Here is a 16,566-nt window from a genome sequence, read left to right as displayed (position 1 = left end):
TCGGCCTCCAAAAGTGCTGGGATTACAGGCGTGAGCCACCGTGCCTGGCAATACTTTATTTTTTAGAGCACTGTTAGGTTCACAGCAAAATAACGAGGAAGGAACAAAGATTTCCCATATAATCTTCCCCAACACATGCATAGCCTGTCCTGTTACCAACATCCCCACCAGAGTGGTACATCTGTTCTGGTTGATGAACCTGCGCCATCATTATCACCCAAAGTCTGTGGTTGACTTTAGGATGTGTAATCATACAGTCTGTAGCCTTTACAGATTGACTTCTTTGACTTAGTAAGATGCATTTAAGTTTCCCTCATTTTTTTTGTGGCTTGATGGGTCATTTGTTTGTAGCACTGAGTATTCCATTGTTTGTCTCAAAGTTTATCCATTTACCTACTGAAGGATATCTCAGCCGGGCACCATTGCTCATGCCTGTAACCCCAGCACTTTGTGAGGCTGAGCAGGTGGATCACTTGAGAACAGGAGTTCGAGACCAGCCTGGCCAACATGGCGAAATCCTTGTCTCTGCTAAAAATACGTAAGTTAGCCAGGTGTAGTGGCACACGCCTGTAATCCCAGCTACTCAGGAGGCTGAGGCATGAGAATCACTTGAACCCAGGAGGCGGAGGTTGCAGTGAGTCGAGATCACGCCACCGCACTCCTGCCTGGGTGACAGAGTGAGACTCCATCTCAAAAAAAAAAAAAAAAAAAAAAAATTCTCTGTTTCTTCCAAGTTTTGACAGTTGCAAATGACGCTGCTACAGACATCTTTGCGCAGGTTTTTGTGTGGACATAGTTTTCAGTTACTTTGGGTAAATGTTAAGGAGCGTGATTGCTGGATTATGTGGGAAGAGTGTGTTTAGATTGGTAGGAAACCACCAAGCTGCCTTCCAAAGTGGCTGCACCATTTTGCATTCCCACCAGCAAGGAATGAGAGTTCCTGTTGCTCCACATCATTCGATGTGCCCGGTGTTCTGGATTTTGGCCATTCTGATAGGTGTGTAATGGTATTTCGTTGTTTTAATTTAAATTTCTCTGATGACAGATGATGCGAAGCATCTTTTAATATGATTAATTGCCATCCATATATCTTCTTTGGTGAGAAGTCTGTTAAGGCCGTTGGCCCATTTTTTAATTAGGTTGTTTGTTTTCTTACTGTCGAGTTATAAGAGTTCTTCGTATATTTTGGATAACAGTCCTTTATTACATCGCTTTTGCAAATAGTTTCTCCCCCAACCTGTGGCTTGCCTTTTCGCTCTCTTGACAGTGTCTCTTGCAGAGCAGAAATTTTTAAGTTTCATATAGTCCAGTTTTTTCTTTTATGGATGGTGCCTTTGGTGTTATATCTAAAATGTCATCATCCAACCCAAAATCATCTAGATTTTCTCCTATGTTACCTCCTAGGATTATTATAGTTTTGTATTTTGTATTTATGTGTGTAATCTATTTTAAGTTAATTTTTGTGAAGGATGTTAGGTGTGTGTATGGATTCACTTTTTAGCCTGTAGTGGTTCTGGCACTATTTGTTGAAAATACTTTTTTTTTCTGTTTTTTTTTTTTTTTTTTTTTTTTTGAGATGGGAGTTTCACTCTTGTTGCCCAGGCTGGAGTGCAATGGTGCGATCTCAGCTCACCACAGTCCTCGCCTCCTGGGTTCAAGCAATTCTCCTGCTTCAGCCTCCCGAGTAGCTGGGATTACAGGTACATGCTACCACACCGCGCTAATTTTGTATTTTTAGTAGAGTTGGGGTTTCTCGATGTTGGTCAGGCTGGTCTGGAACTCCCAGCCTCAGGTGATCTGCCCACCTCAGCCTCCCAAAGTGCTGGGATTACAGGTGTGAGCCCCTGCGCCCGGCCTGTCTTAGCTTTTTAAAGGAAGAAGATAAAACAGATATTGGTAGGTACCTCGGATAAATGAGTTACTTAAATGAAGATTGAGATTTGTCCCTGAATTTCCTAGCAGCTTGGGCAAAAGGGAAATATTTTGGTTGATGCAGTTCTTTCTTTTTGTCAAGAGGAAGCTTAGGGCAGTTGTTCTCAAAGTGAAGTTCCTGGTCCAGCAGCATCAGCGTCACCTGAGAACTCCCTCGAAATGCAGATTCTCAGGTTCCTCCTCAGTCCCATTGCCTTAGAAACTCTGGGGGTGATTCTGCTTCACACTGAAATGCGAGAACCACTGGCTTAGAATTTGCACAGGGAGGTCTGCCCTGAATGGGAGCTTACCGTTAGTGGTCTTGTTCGTAAAACAGTGGATAATAAGGTGAGTGGAAGTATCTTCTGTGATTTATACCAGCCTTCTAAAAAGGTTATCATTATTATTTAATGAAAAGCACTGATACAGTGGAGCACGTCATTCACTTCTTTTGGCCAGTGGCTCTGGCATGAAGCTGGAGGCAAAGATGCTGAGGGCCCACCCTAGGCAGGCTCTGAGCTGGTTGCTGGTTCCATCCATGCCACTAATAACCCGATCAGGTGGAGAGAGTATTTATTCTTGCTTTATTGATTGGAAAGTTGTGGCTCAGCAAGCAAAAGCAGAGCTGCGTTTCAGTCGTAGGCGTGTTGCATGAGAGCATCCTAGGGTCACGATGTGGGTGGAGTGAGAATGCTTGTACAGGTGTTTACAGCTCTCAAGTTTTACTGTATGTGGGTGTCCTCGCTGTGGATTGAGACATCGGATTCTGTCAGGGTGGTTTTTGGATGCCTGGGGAACTGTGTTGTCCTGGTGGTCAGGTACCTGCCTAATAGCAGGTTACCGTGAAACCACGTGAAGCAATAAAATGCAACAGCAAGGTATGGATTACGTGACAGGCAGGCTGAGTGGTTCAGAAGGATCATGTGCTGTGGCCCTTATGCTTTGCATTATGAACACTGTTCCTAACTGCTCAGCGCCCATGCAGAAGGGCCAGGGGGTAGAGCGCCCATGTGATGAATGCCAACCAACAGTGTACTTGCCATGCTTTCACCTTGCGAGCAGGGTTCTTTTGTAATTAGCTCTCAAATGACATCAACTCTGCCCCCGAAATGGGTGCTCTGCAGTGATTAAGGGCTAGTGTTAGCTGTACCAGGGAGACACTGCTGTGAGGAGGTGCCTCTGTTTGGTGTCTGTGAAACATTAGATGGTATTTAAAGTGATAGCAGTTCTTAGCTGGCTACTTGGCCTCTGCCATCTGTTAGTGTGATTAGGCTGGTCTGATTCACAGGTGCAGCCTGGGGCGGCTGAGATTAAGCAGCTGTGGCCTGTGTGGACAGAGGAATGCCATGGCCGGGGTAATTGGCAAGGCAGGAAAGGGGACGTTGCCATTAAAACAATTTTTTGCCACCTCAAGTGTCAAATGCCTGACCCGATTAATAGGGAAAATTGCAGAAGCACCAAATTCTTTGCATTTTCAGCCACCTGGAAAACACTCATGTGTACAGATTGATTTCTCTGGTGCCTTCTCATTGTCTGGAAATGCCACTGGGGTGTGTTTGAATGTTCTTCTTTAGGAACTTTGACAAATGATGCCCCAGTGACCCGGTGTTGATGGTAACATTTTTGGGCTTTTTTCATTTTTTTTTTTTTTTTTTTTCCTCCTTTTGGATTGAGACATTGAAAATTTAGTTCTGTATCTTCCAGTTGGAAAAATATATTGCAGGTCATTCCCTCTGCTGATATGCTAGATTATTGATTTAATTTTGGTGGTTAATATAAGAAGGCAAGCTCAGCTGCCTGCTAGAGTTCTTTTTAGATTCTGTACAAAGTACAAAAAGCTTGGGCACCAAATACAATGGCAAAAATAACAATCAAGAATTAAAGATCGGGCGCAGTGGCTCACGGATATAATCCCAGCACTTTGGAAGGCCGAGGTGGGTGGATCACAAGGTCAGGAGTTCGAGACCAGCCTGGCCAATATGGTGAAACCCCATCTCTACCAAAAATATAAAAATTAGCCGAGCTTGGTGGCAGGCACCTGTAGTCCCAGCTACCCGGGAGACTGAGGTAGGAGAATTGCTTGGACCCAGGAGGCGGAGGTTGCAGTGAACTGAAATCGTGCCACCACATTCCAGCCTGGGCGACAAAGCAAGACTCTGTCTCAAAAAAAAAAAAAAAAAAAAAAAATCTATCTATCTATATCTATCTATCTATCTATCTATCTATCTATCTATCTATCTATCTCTATCTATCTATCTATCTATCTATCTATCTATCTATATCTATTTTAAGTTGATTTCTTCATCACAGATGTGCAGGGCATTCTCTGGTCATATTTTAGCGGCTGACTAGCTGATGACCTCACACGGTACCAGCACTAGATGTTTCCAAGTGGAACAGTCCTGTGATGTCATTACAAGCCTGGCTGCCAGGAAATAATGCTGTTACGTATGCCCCTCGGTGCAACACATTTTCTCCAGAAAGAAAGTTGCAATTTCAAATGCTAATTTTTGAAATGCATCCAGGTTGAGGGTTTTGAAAGGTTGAGAATTTATCCTTTTGCATAGAAAAGCATAAGTTAACTAGTTCTTGCCTTCCCTAAAACTAGGTGTGTTGATGGGTTATCTGGCAGCCACTAGGTAGATACATATACCCATTTGTTCGAGGGATTTTTATTGTCTCCAGCTTGTGTTTCGGTGATTAATGTTTCTGAAGAGTTTGAGACTTAGTTTTGAGAAGATCATGATTGACGAAAAGTTCAGGTCCGTTGCTTAACTCGAAGGAAGTGATGGAGAAACAGCTGTATCAAGACTCTTGCTGCTAAAGTGGTTCTTTCTCTCGAGTGATGCGAGACAAAGTGATTTTCTATTTTGGTTTCATTCCTGTTGAGACCTGCAGATGCCCACACTCCATGTCAGGGAGAAAGGCTATTTTTTTTGGAAGTAACTAGGGAAAATGAAGGTAGTTAGCCTGAGATCCCAAACACATTTCATTGATTAACCTGCCGATAACAGTTCAAAGTCACCTTTGTTCTAATTGGGATTTTTACTTGGTAGAGATCCTAAGTTGGTAACCGCAGGCTTCTTAGTTGTGCTGAAGTTTCTAGGAATTGAAAAGAACAATAGCAACAACAACAGCAACAAAAAACCCACACAGGCTTCACAAATTTTTGGAAATTCCCTTTGTAATGAAAACATCATCAATAAGTTGGTTTGGGCCAGCACAGCAGCTCATGCCTGTGATCCTAGCTAGTTGGAAGGCCGAAGCAGGAGGATCGTGTGTACCCAGGAGTTTGAGACTAGCCTGGGCAACATAGCCAGACCCCATCTCTACAAAAAATAAAAAATTAGCCAGGTGTGGTAGCTCATGCCTGTAGTCACGGTTACTCGGGAGGCTGAGGTGGGAGGATCACCTGAACCCAGGAGATCAAGGCTGCAGTGAGCCGTGGTCATACCACTGCAGTGCAACCTGGGCAACATAGCAAGACCCTGTCTCTTAAAAGAAAAGGCTGGTTTTGGTATTTTATCACAAAGACTGGTGATGAGGTTCCATCCAATGGTTGGACTGAATATCTTTCTCAGTCTCCTCCTTGGTTAAACAGCGCAGCCAATGATTGGAGAAGTTTCCTTTGAAGGCAGATCTTGGCAATTCCCATGGGCTAACTGGTCTGCTCGTGGGCTCAGTTCTTTCACTTGTGGTTAACTTGCTTGGTTTTTAAAACGTATATTTCTGATTGAATGCCTGGCTGGTTAGCAAGTTTTTAATGAGAGTTCTCAAATAAAGCCACAGACTCACTCCCTCATAATCGTATCCTCACTCACATCTCCATAGTTTGTTAGATTTGTTTTCTCTTAGTTTATACCAAACTGAAAACAGAACTGCAGGATAGTGGGGAGCTCTGAGACATTTTTCCCCTGTCAGGAGTCAAGGCATTCAAATGTCCTGATTAGTGATATTTTTAAAAGCCCTAATTATAGACTCGAGACAGAGGCTTTAGTGGGGCTTTAGAGAGTTTGTGAGACTTAATCTAGGAGCTGAAACAGGCTGTGTTTTTAAAATTTTTTGCATCCATAAAAATACAGTTGGCAGTCATCAGTGGCCGCTGCTCACATAAATCTTGAACTTTTGACTTAATTACCATGGGAGAGTTCAAAGGGCAGGCTGGAGTGGTTGAAGGAACACTGCTCAGGGAGCTGGAGATGGGCCTGGCCTTAGCCCAGCCTCTGGCTGTGCGACCTTGATCAAATCACTTAACCTTTCTGGATGACACTGATCACATCAGTCGTTGGGCCAGATGGCCACTGAGGTCTCTTTTGGTACAGCCTGGTAATATGATTCCATGTTTCTCCTTTAAATCATTGGGCCGTGTTCTCTCTTTTTTTGGTTCCAGAGAGAGAGAGAGAGAGAGAAGATTATAAACCTTAGATGTCAGCATTGGGATGTGTAAGGGTTTTGGTGGGGGCAGGCCCAGCAGACTATGGTTTCTGATTAAGTTTAAATTTCAGGGTCAAAAGAAATCATATAATCCTACCATTTGTTGATAGAATCAATACCTGCCTAGCACATGGATACCTGGAAAGTATGTTCGAACTGGGAGGGACCTTAATCAGTGCAACTACTTCACTTTATAGCTAAAGCTTTTAATAGTCATCCATCCGTCCATCCATCCATCCATCCATCCATCCATCCATCCATCCATCCATCCAATAAACGCTTGAGTGCCTACCCCATAGGCTGAAGACAACTCCAGCTGTACCCTCCAGGTGCCCTACTCTTGTTGGTCAGCATCAGAAGGAATATTTTTCAGTACAGAGAAACTGATGTTAGAAGCACACATCTATCACAAAGAAGGGGCCCCGAGAAAGAATGATAACTTGGCTCTGGGGTGGGAATGTTAAAGGCTGTGTCGGAGTCCTTTAAGGGAAGTTTCTGTGCATTTATAAATCTCTCTTTAACCCATTGCATCTTAAAAGACTTCTGTTGTCTTAAAATAAAATTCTACTTACTTAATATTATTACTTATATGCAATAACTGTTACAGTGTAGAAAATGATAATGAGTAGGTATGCTATGTGCTGGTGATGGGATGAGATTGACTGTGGCTAGGTTTGACTGTTCCTTTAATCAGCTCATTCTTAGTATTTAATGATTAGGAGAACATCATTCTCGTGGTACCTATCACATCAGAAGCTCTAAGAGTGTCAGAGCCAAAGGTACTATACCTATCATCGAGATTAATTTGTTTCCTTTACAGGTGGTTTAGTGTCATTCATTTTGAATGCCATTGGAAGTTTATACCACACATCTCTATTAGTTGACTTTAAGCTCACTCTTCATACACCTCTAAGGTATATGACGTTCAGGGAAACTCATGTGTCCTTGGCTTGCAGATTCATTTGACTGATTGATTGATTGAGACAGAGTTTTGCTGTTGTCGCCCAGGCTGGAGTGCGATGACATGATCTCGGTTCACTGCAACCTCCGCCTCCTGGGTTCAAGCGATTCTCCTGCCTCAGCCTCCTGAGTAGCTGGGACTATAGCCATATGTCACCACGTCCAGCTAATTTTTGTATTTTTAGTAGTGACAGGGTTTCACCATGTTGGTCAGGCTGGTCTTGAACTCCTGACCTTGGGTGATCTGCCTGCCTCGGCCCCCAAAGTGCTGGGATTGCAGGCGTGAGCCACTGCACCTGGACTGCAGATTCATTTTAGATAAGATTGTTGAGTAAACATCCCTGTTGAGCATCTACTATGGACAAGGCTGATCTCGGCTTTGGTAGATCTTTAATTTGGTACATGAGTTCCTTCTCCAGATGAGAGTTGTTAAAGCTGTTCCTGAGCCTTGGTATAAAAGGGGCTTCCTTAGGTAGAGGAGCCTGCCCTAGGTGCCTGGATGGTGTTTGTCTCCAGCTGCTTTGCAGTTCTTGGGAAGCCCTGGCATTTCCATGTGTGGCCTTTCCAACTGCGAAAACATACAGAGGACACCAGGCTGCTGATGAAGGAAACACTGTAAGGCTATCTTATAGTATTATTATTTTTCTAGATCTTACAGATTCTTCAAGGTTCACATAAAGCTAGTGTATTTCAGGAAGAGTTATTGTAAAATTATAAAAGAGTTCTGGCCGGGCACGGTGGCTCACACCTGTAATCCCAGCACTTTGAGAGACCGAGGCAGGCGGATCATGAGGTCAGGAGATTGAGACCATCCTGGCTAACACGGTCTCTACTACAAAAAAAAAAAAAAAAAAAATTAGCCGGGCATGGTGGCGGGTGCCTGTAGTCCCAACTACTCAGGAGGCCGAGGCAGGAGAATGACATAAACCCGGGAGACGGAGCTTGCAGTGAGCCGAGATCGTGCCACTGCACTCCAACCTAGGCAACAGAGCGAGACACTGTCTCAAAGAAAAAAAAGACTTCCTCCCCTCCCGTATCAAGTTCATTAAACCTATTTGTGAGCTTGACATTTAAAGAGAGGCTGTGTGCTGGTGTGATGTTAGCAGTCACCAGGGTGGGGCTGGTCACACAGGGGAGCCTGGGCGGAGGGTTGTGCCTGGATTTTTTATGGTGCCCCCCGACCTTGGATCTCTGCGACTTAGATGAGCAGCCCTGTGCCCGTATCCTGCTGTATGGCTGTGTCTCTGTTTTGCAGAAGCAGATTTTATAGGTGTAGCTTTGATGATTGAAATATCACCCCAGGGAAGTGGCTACCTGCCAGAAATTCCAGCAAAATTATTTCACCTTAGTCCTTAAATCACTCCCGAGGCACCAAGACAAAGGTGCGGGTTGCCCGTGTGCTGTTGCTGTTGCCACAGGTCAGGCCTGCATAGGTGCGCGTGGTCTGGGGCGGTCCCTGTGCTGTTACAGTCTCACCCATGGCTTGGCCCAGTGAGGGCAGAAAAGAACAACATTCCTAGTTCCTTCAGCTAAATCCCACTTTTTTTTAGGGAACATAAAAATCATGCCTCATGGTATGTAAGCACGTATCTGTTGATTTCTTCTATGTAAAAAAGAAAAGACATTCCACAGGATCAGCTCAGTAGTAATTGATGCGATCTGAAAGAGTTACTGCATTAATATTTAGCTAATTCTTATGAATAGGCTATTGTGTTTACTTAAACAAATGACATGAGTGCAGACACCTGACAGCATGAGGTATGCTTTCCATTTAGGTCAGATTTGTAAACGTCTTTGTGTAGTGACAAAGCTCATTATTTGTTTTGTGCTCTCAATGGTTTCTTTTTAGTGACTGTGGCTGTGGATGGATTTTTCTAAGTAGAAGCTTTTAAAATGAAAGATTATTGAAATTGTTTCAGTATATGCCAGGCCCTGAGAGTCTTGTGATGAATAGGAATCAAGTACTCCCTGGTGAACCTTCAAATGAATAGGTGCGTTTATAGGCATTGAACACCCAAAGCCAAATGGCTACCCAGGTTGCAAATGCAACTGGATTCAAACGAAAGAATTCAGTCCCTATTCCTTTTTTCTTCTCCTTCCTCTTCTTCCCTCCCAGCTTCTATAGTTTTGCCCCTCTTCCCGCTGTTTTAGCATCGTATGGATGCACCTAAATCCCATCACTTTGACACTTAGATAAGCACAGGGATAAAGATACGGCGTGCCCTTGCAAAGAAATCTCAGCCCTACCTTTGACGACAGGTTTCAAGAGCAAGCGTGAAGGCTAATTGGGGTAGGTGTTTGGATGCAATCATTTCAATTCCTAATTGTATCCTGAGAGTCGGCTGCTAAGTGAAGGGGATCCTTATCCCCCAGGGACTGTGCTCTACACCCATAGAATAGAGGAGACTTCTAAATATGCATCAAAGTCCCTGCCTAGGGCCATTTTGCCTTGGGTTTGTGAAGTGTGTGTGCTGTTGTTCGGTCTAGCCTTCCTCAGAAATAAGCACAGTTATGAATTAGCCTTCTAGAATGTTCAAGGTCCTGTTGGTGGCTGTTTCAGAGGAATACAGGGATTTTGGTTACCACTTTGCTAAGACAGAAACATATATGTGAAAAGTTAAATTGCTGTACGGTAGAGGTTCTGGACAGGAAAAAAGGAGGACATGTGCCTTGACCCAGGCTGGCTTTCCCGAACTTTAGCCTTAAACATCAGAATGGTGGAAGGTACGGATTCCAACCTCATGGAGAAGCTGCGTCTTCCTAGCAGTGGAGAGTAGGGTTGAAGACAGTGGGCTCTGGCATCAGGCTGGTGTAGTTCAAATCCTGGCTGCACCTCTTCCAAGCTTCGTGGCTTTTGGCAGGTTATGTAACTTCTCTGTGCCTCAGTTTCCCCACTTGGAAGCCAAGATTATGATAGTGCCTTTCTCATTGAATTGGTGTGAAGATTAGTGTGTTGACATGTAAAAACTCTTTGAGCAGTGCTTGGCAAAGCAGAGGCTTTCAGTCAGTAGTAGTCAATTAGCCACTATTAGCAGGCATGAAGAATTTACAGTGCTATTCTGGCTTGAGGTTGTGGCTTTTATTTAGATAAAATACACTTTGCTTGGTGATTTAAAACTTTTTTCTTGAGTTTAAAAAATCACTTGTATTTATGACTTTCAGGGATATTTGGAGGGCATAACTGTAACATATTTAATTGGTAGCTTCCTCTTGGGGTGGTAGGGTTATAACATTCATAACCACCATTGGAAATAATTTTTTTTAAAAAAAGTGTGTATTTAGTGATACAGTTTTTGTTTGTCTGTTTGTATATAAGTTCTGAGAAATGTATGAATGCCTCTCTGGGCTATTTTATTATATTAGAATGATAATGTATACTATTGATTGCCATTTAAAGTAAGGCGCCAGTGGATAAGTTGATAGGGCTTTTTGTTTTTAACTAGTGTGTATATGTGACCATTTAATAGGTGTGGCAATCCAAAATGATATATTTTTGGAGGACTTAGCTGTCACAGTTGTATATGTTGTTCATATGTATATAAAGTAGCATTTTAAAACATGATTTGACATAAAATGATTTTCTGGCATCAAGAACAAGAGAGAGAAGGGGCCTCAAACACTTTTTTTTTCCCCCCCTGTTAGTAGACATGAAGCGTCCCTCTCTGGGACCTTCTGCTCAGCCAGCTGGATTAGACTTCTGAAAATATTTTCCAAATGTAAATATTACCCAAAGATTTTAAAAATAGCTTATCATTTACATGCAAAGCGAAATGATCTAACCTGTTTGAGTTTACTCATGGAGGGGAAGCTGTCCATTGGTATACATTCTAATATTGTTTTCCAAAACAGGAGCACCTTACTGGACCAACACAGAAAAGATGGAAAAGCGGCTCCATGCTGTGCCTGCGGCCAACACTGTCAAGTTTCGCTGCCCAGCGGGGGGCAACCCAACACCAACCATGCGGTGGCTGAAAAACGGGAAGGAGTTTAAGCAGGAGCATCGCATTGGAGGCTACAAGGTAGAATTATGCTTTCAGAACATCACATTTCATGCATTTTTGTTTATTTATTTATTTATTTTTGAAATGGAGTTTCTCTCTGTCACCCGGCTGGAGTGCAGTGGCATGATCTTGGTTCACTGCAACCTCTACCTCCCAGGTTCGAGCGATTCTCCTGCCTCAGCCTCCCAAGTAGCTGGGACTACAGACGCCCACCACCACACCTGGCTAATTTTTTGTACCTTTAGCAGACACAGGGTTTCACCGTGTTATCTAGGATGGTCTTGATCTCCTGACCTCGTGATCCGCCTGCCTCAACCTCCCAAAGTGCCGGGATTACAGGTGTGAGCCACCATGCCCAGCCCTACATTTTTGTTTATCTTTTTAAAGTGCTCAAAAGTTAGCAGAAATTAGAAGGAATACTTTAACAACAGTCAATAATTGCCACAATTGCCCATGTCAGGGTTTGATATTAACAAAAAATATTACCCCAGACTGGCATGTAATTTTAAAGTACAATTCCCATTTGTGGTGTTCTTCATATGAGGAGAGTTTAATAACAGAAGGGTCGAAAGTTGAGAGTCTGTTTTCTATATGCTTTATAGTGTATAAAACTAAAACGGGTGTGGAATTTGAGAAGCGTCAATATAGTTTCCCTGTCAGAGCAGGATTGCATGAATAGTGAGAGGACTTGGATTAGAGACTGGGGTGTGAAATATGAAGCATTAAGGGAGAGTGCATGGAAATGACAGCAGCAATCTGCCGTCCTCCTTGAAGGATTCTGAAGAGCCCGTCACACAATGCCATGAAATTTAGTCTCATCACTCCCTAGGGAGTTTGAAATTGGCAACTGTCTCCCTGCAGATGCCTGTGCATGCTCCTTCTAGCCTTTGTTCATCCACTTAGCAGACATTGAGCACCCAGGCACCCTCCTGGGCTCTGGGGAGATGACAGGGTGAGGGATGGCTCCAGTTCCGAGGGGCTCCTAGTCCAGTCTTGGAGGGGAGGCAGAGGAGAACTCTGGCAACAGGAGGGACACAGGTTTGGTTGAAGTTGCAGGAACATGTTGCATCCCATGGATGTGCATGGAAAGGCAATATTGGCTGTTTGGAAGAATAAGGAGAAAGGAGGTCAGGAAAGGATTTAGGTCTGAGTTGGAAGGAGAGGTGTCTCAGAAAGAGAGATGGAGTTTCCAAATTATTTAGTATGGAAGGGGAGAACTGTAATAATTGAGCATACGAAGAGGACTGAAGGAATGATGAAAGTCTCTGATGCATTTGGAACATAAGTGGGCATATTAGTTACCTGTTGCTGCACAATAAATTGCCCCAAGGTATGGTAGCTTTGAGCAACATTTACTACCTCACCGTTTCCTGGGTCAGGAATGAAGGTGTGATTTAGCTGGATCTTCCGTCTCTGGCTGTCTCACAGGACTGTAAACAAGGAAGGGTTGAGGCTGAGGTCTCATCGGAAGGATTAATTGGGGAAGGAACTGCTCATATGGTTGCTATTAGGATTCACTTCCTTGCAGAGGGCCTCAGTTCCTCACTGACTGTTGACTGGGGCTGCCCACTGTTCCATGCCATGCGGGCCTCTTCATAGGGCAGCTGCTGTCATCAGAGCAAAGGAGAAGCCAGAGAGAGAGAGAGAGAGAGGATGAGAGAAGAATCACAGACGTCACAGCCTTTTGTAACCCAGTGTTGGAAGGGGCGGCCACCACTGTTGCTTTTTTCCATTATTAAGCAAGACCCTAGGGAGGAGTTTGCCCAAGGACCTGAATGCCAGGAGACGTGGGGATCACTGGAACCCATCTGGGAAAATTGACGGTGGGAGGAATAGAAGACGCCCTTTAGCTCAGACCTCAGGTCCTTTAGAGCCAGGTGGGGAGGATTCCTCAGTAGCAGCAGTGGGACATCCAGGACTGTGTCTCACGTGTCTTTAACACACCAGCATCACGTAACTCCATCGTTACTGTGGGTAAATGAGCCTCCTTTCCGCCTAAAAATGCCCTGGAGCCCTTTTCTGAAATCCCATAGACAGTGATTCATCTTTAAAGGATTATTTGCTTCTGCAAAAGTTTTTGCCTTTTTAACACTTAGAAATTAACATCTAGAGGCTAAAATTCAGGGGAAAATGGGGACTGCCCATGAGTAAGTTTCTAGTAACGCGTGGTGGGCAGTGACCATGTGAAACAGTTACGAGGCAGATCTGCTAGCAGGTGGGTACTGTTGAAGCTTGGAAGTAGAAATACTTTGGTTGGTTTTCACAACTCCTACTTGGTGGTGGAAGCAAGAGGCAGGGGGGTGATTTGTCCTTCTGTTCTTAGTTCAGTCCTTAGACCAGATACAATGAGATTGAAAGGTTGGCCCTTTTAAAAGAAATCTTTTTGAAAAAAGAAAAAAAAAAGTGAAGGATTTCATGGGGGGATGCTGGTTAGAAAGGAAGAGTTAAACAGCTCCTGGGATTGTTTTTAACCACCGAATGCTTTCTGAAACTCACATAATTGATGCAGTTCCAATGATTTATTTAAATACAATCTGAGTATGAGAATGGTGGTCAAAATCCTGGTGGTTAACTAATTTTGTCAATTAAGACAGCCTTGTAAATAAGTACAAAGAGGAGCTGATGAGGCTCCAGAGACCCCTGGGCTCAAAATAAATGGAACCGACATCATTACTATGGGGAAGGAGCTTTTTGCAAATCTGAATTAGTGATTACAAATATGCTAAGAGACTAACAGGGCCTAATGAGAAAATGCTGCTTGATTTTTAACAGGTGCAGTTCAGTGTTAATTACTGATGCCAACATTCTGCTAGACGGAGAGCACCTATGTTCTAAAAGCAAAATGAGGACTCTCAGCAGAAAGCCTTTAGCCTGCCCCTGTGGAGTGCAGATGACCAAAGTGATTTTGTTGTGTCACGTTGTGCCGTTTTTGGAGGGAAAAAGAAATGGAATTTCAGTGTGCGGGACAAAAACCTAAAATATATTTTGCTTTACCAAAAAAAAAAAAAAAAAAAAGCCAAAAGCAGAAGAAGACCACACCTTTGGATACAGTGTGCTGGCGTGGTCTTCGCCCGTATGGTTCTCTGGTGGAGAAAGGCTGTGGGGTGGGGTGGGGTGGCCTGGAAGGTTGGCCCACTAGTTGCAGAGATGGTCAGCTTAGGTTGATCAAGAGCTTTTCACAATAGCAGTGGCATTGAACGTTCATTTTAGAGATGCCAGAAACTCTTAGAAATTCCATTGAGTCCCAAGGGCTTCTGGGTCTTGAAAAGGAAAGACACATTTCTCATCTCCTGGGAAGGTTCCTTTAGTTACCTAAGGCATCATCTTTGCTAATGTGTTAAGCCAACCCCAGGTCCCGGAGTCACTGGAGCTCAAAGACGTTCATTCCCACCTGTGGGCCTCCCCGATGGGGAACTCCCTGGCTGGCTGTGGCCTGCTCCTGCTGCCTCAGAGAGTCCTTACTGGGGCCTGACCAGGGCAGACTTTGGGGGGAATGGTCCCTGGTGTTGGATTTTCCCTCTGATATTTTTTTCGTTACCTACGTAATCTTAAAGACATGTGCCTCTGGGTTGGGTGCAGTAGCAGTGTAATCCCAGTGGTTTGGGAGGCTGAGGCAGGAGGATCATTTGAGGCCAGGAGCACAAGACCAACTTAGGCAAGAGAGTGAGACCCCCATTTCTGCAAAACGTTTAAACCATTACTTGGGCGTGCTAGTACTCACCTGTAGTTCCAGCTACTCAAGCAGCTGAGGTGGGAGGATTGCTTGAGCCCAGGAGTTTGGGGCTGCAGTGAGCCTTGACTGTGTCTCCACAGTCCAGTCTGGATGATAGAGCAAGGCTCTGTCAAAAAAAAAAAAAAAAAAAAGAAGAAGAAGAAAGAAAATGAAAAAAGAAAAAAAAAAGAGGTACCTTTGAACATTTGACTTGAGGGACCTATATTGTCATTTTCATTCCTCACCACTTCTCCAAAAGCAAAGAGACCTAATTGAAACTCAGAGGGCCTGACATCTAACTGATCCATTCCTGACTCCTGTCCATTTGCCACTTTGCTTTATTTTATTTTTATTTTTTGAGATTGAGTTTTGCCCTTGTTGCCCAGGCTGGAGTGCATTGGCATGATCTCGGCTCACTGCAACCTCTGCCTCCTGGGTTCAAGCGATTTTCCTGCCTCAGCCTCCCAAGTAGCTGGGATTACAGGCACCCACCACCACGCCCAGCTAATTTTGTATTTTTTGTAGAGACGGGGTTTCACCATGTTGGTCATGCTGGTTTAGAACTCCTGACCTCAAGTGGTCTACCCTCCTTGGTCTCCCAAAGTGCTTGAGCTACACACACTCGGACCATTTGCCAGTTTATTTAATGAAGAAGCAAAATGCCAAGTTTTCCAAGATACATTTTTCCAGAAAGCAAAGACCTGAAAGGCTTCTTCAAACAAATGTGTGTTATTTCTGCAATTTTTCTTTTTCCTTTATAAATCTCCTTATTACATAAACTATGATTGCGCTTTGGTGGCCTGTCCATCTCATTCTTTCTACCTGTTTATGGATCAGGCACCTTGGATCGGGCACCTTGGCCCCGTCCCCTGCATTACAGCTTGTTTTGAAATGGCATGCATGTGTGGTCAATACAGGGAGGAGGGAAGACAAAAAAAACAAAACAAAACAAAGTCAAAGAGAATTATGAAATGGGACAGAAAGCTCATTTTCATTTGAATGACCAGTAGAACTATTTGGTATTCTGCAGTTCAGTCTTGTTTATCAGAGAACGCATGCTGAGCCATCCTTAGGTGATTAAGAACCAAATTATTATTTTTAAAGTATGGGAGCAAAGTCTCGCTGGATGTTATTAATGTGTGGTTGATATAATAGTAAAGCTGGACTTGAATCATAACTCTATCTCTCTAATCATACTTATTCCTGAGCTTTTACATCAGTCTTGACCATGGGCACATTTTTTTCAGCTTTCTGTGCCTCAGAATCCCCTGCCTTAAAATTAGAAGATTGGGTAAATAATCCTGATCCCTTCAGGCGCTGAGAACTGTAATTTAATAGCATCACCATCGTGTAGCATCAGCCATTTCTCTTCTTAAACTACAGCACAGATTTTTTTTTTTTTTTTTTAATAAAGAGGTTACCTTTATGGCTAGATATTTCACAGGGCTCCGGACAGTTATTGCAATTTAATGCTGAGAAGCAAGAAGCTGGCTGAGATAATTAATAGACCACCTCAGTTCTCACCTCCTTCTTAGGTAATGATTTAGG

The 16,566-nt window shown here is 43.6% G+C and overlaps 1 protein-coding gene across 6 annotated transcripts in view; it reads left to right on the top strand.

The window, feature by feature from the left end:
* FGFR2 (fibroblast growth factor receptor 2) overlaps nucleotides 1-16,566 on the top strand; it is a 121,406-nt gene that overhangs the window by 37,344 nt on the left and 67,496 nt on the right. For all 6 annotated transcript variants that reach the window (XM_007964286.3, XM_007964279.3, XM_038009619.2 and 3 more), the window contains one exon: nucleotides 11,155-11,324. In XM_007964286.3, the coding sequence (XP_007962477.1) occupies nucleotides 11,155-11,324 (170 nt within the window). The remainder of the gene's footprint in view (nucleotides 1-11,154; nucleotides 11,325-16,566) is intronic.

This window comes from Chlorocebus sabaeus, chromosome 9 (assembly GCF_047675955.1).
Source record: "Chlorocebus sabaeus isolate Y175 chromosome 9, mChlSab1.0.hap1, whole genome shotgun sequence".
NCBI classification, from domain to species: domain Eukaryota; kingdom Metazoa; phylum Chordata; class Mammalia; order Primates; family Cercopithecidae; genus Chlorocebus; species Chlorocebus sabaeus.
This window is presented reverse-complemented; position numbering and strand designations above follow the sequence as displayed.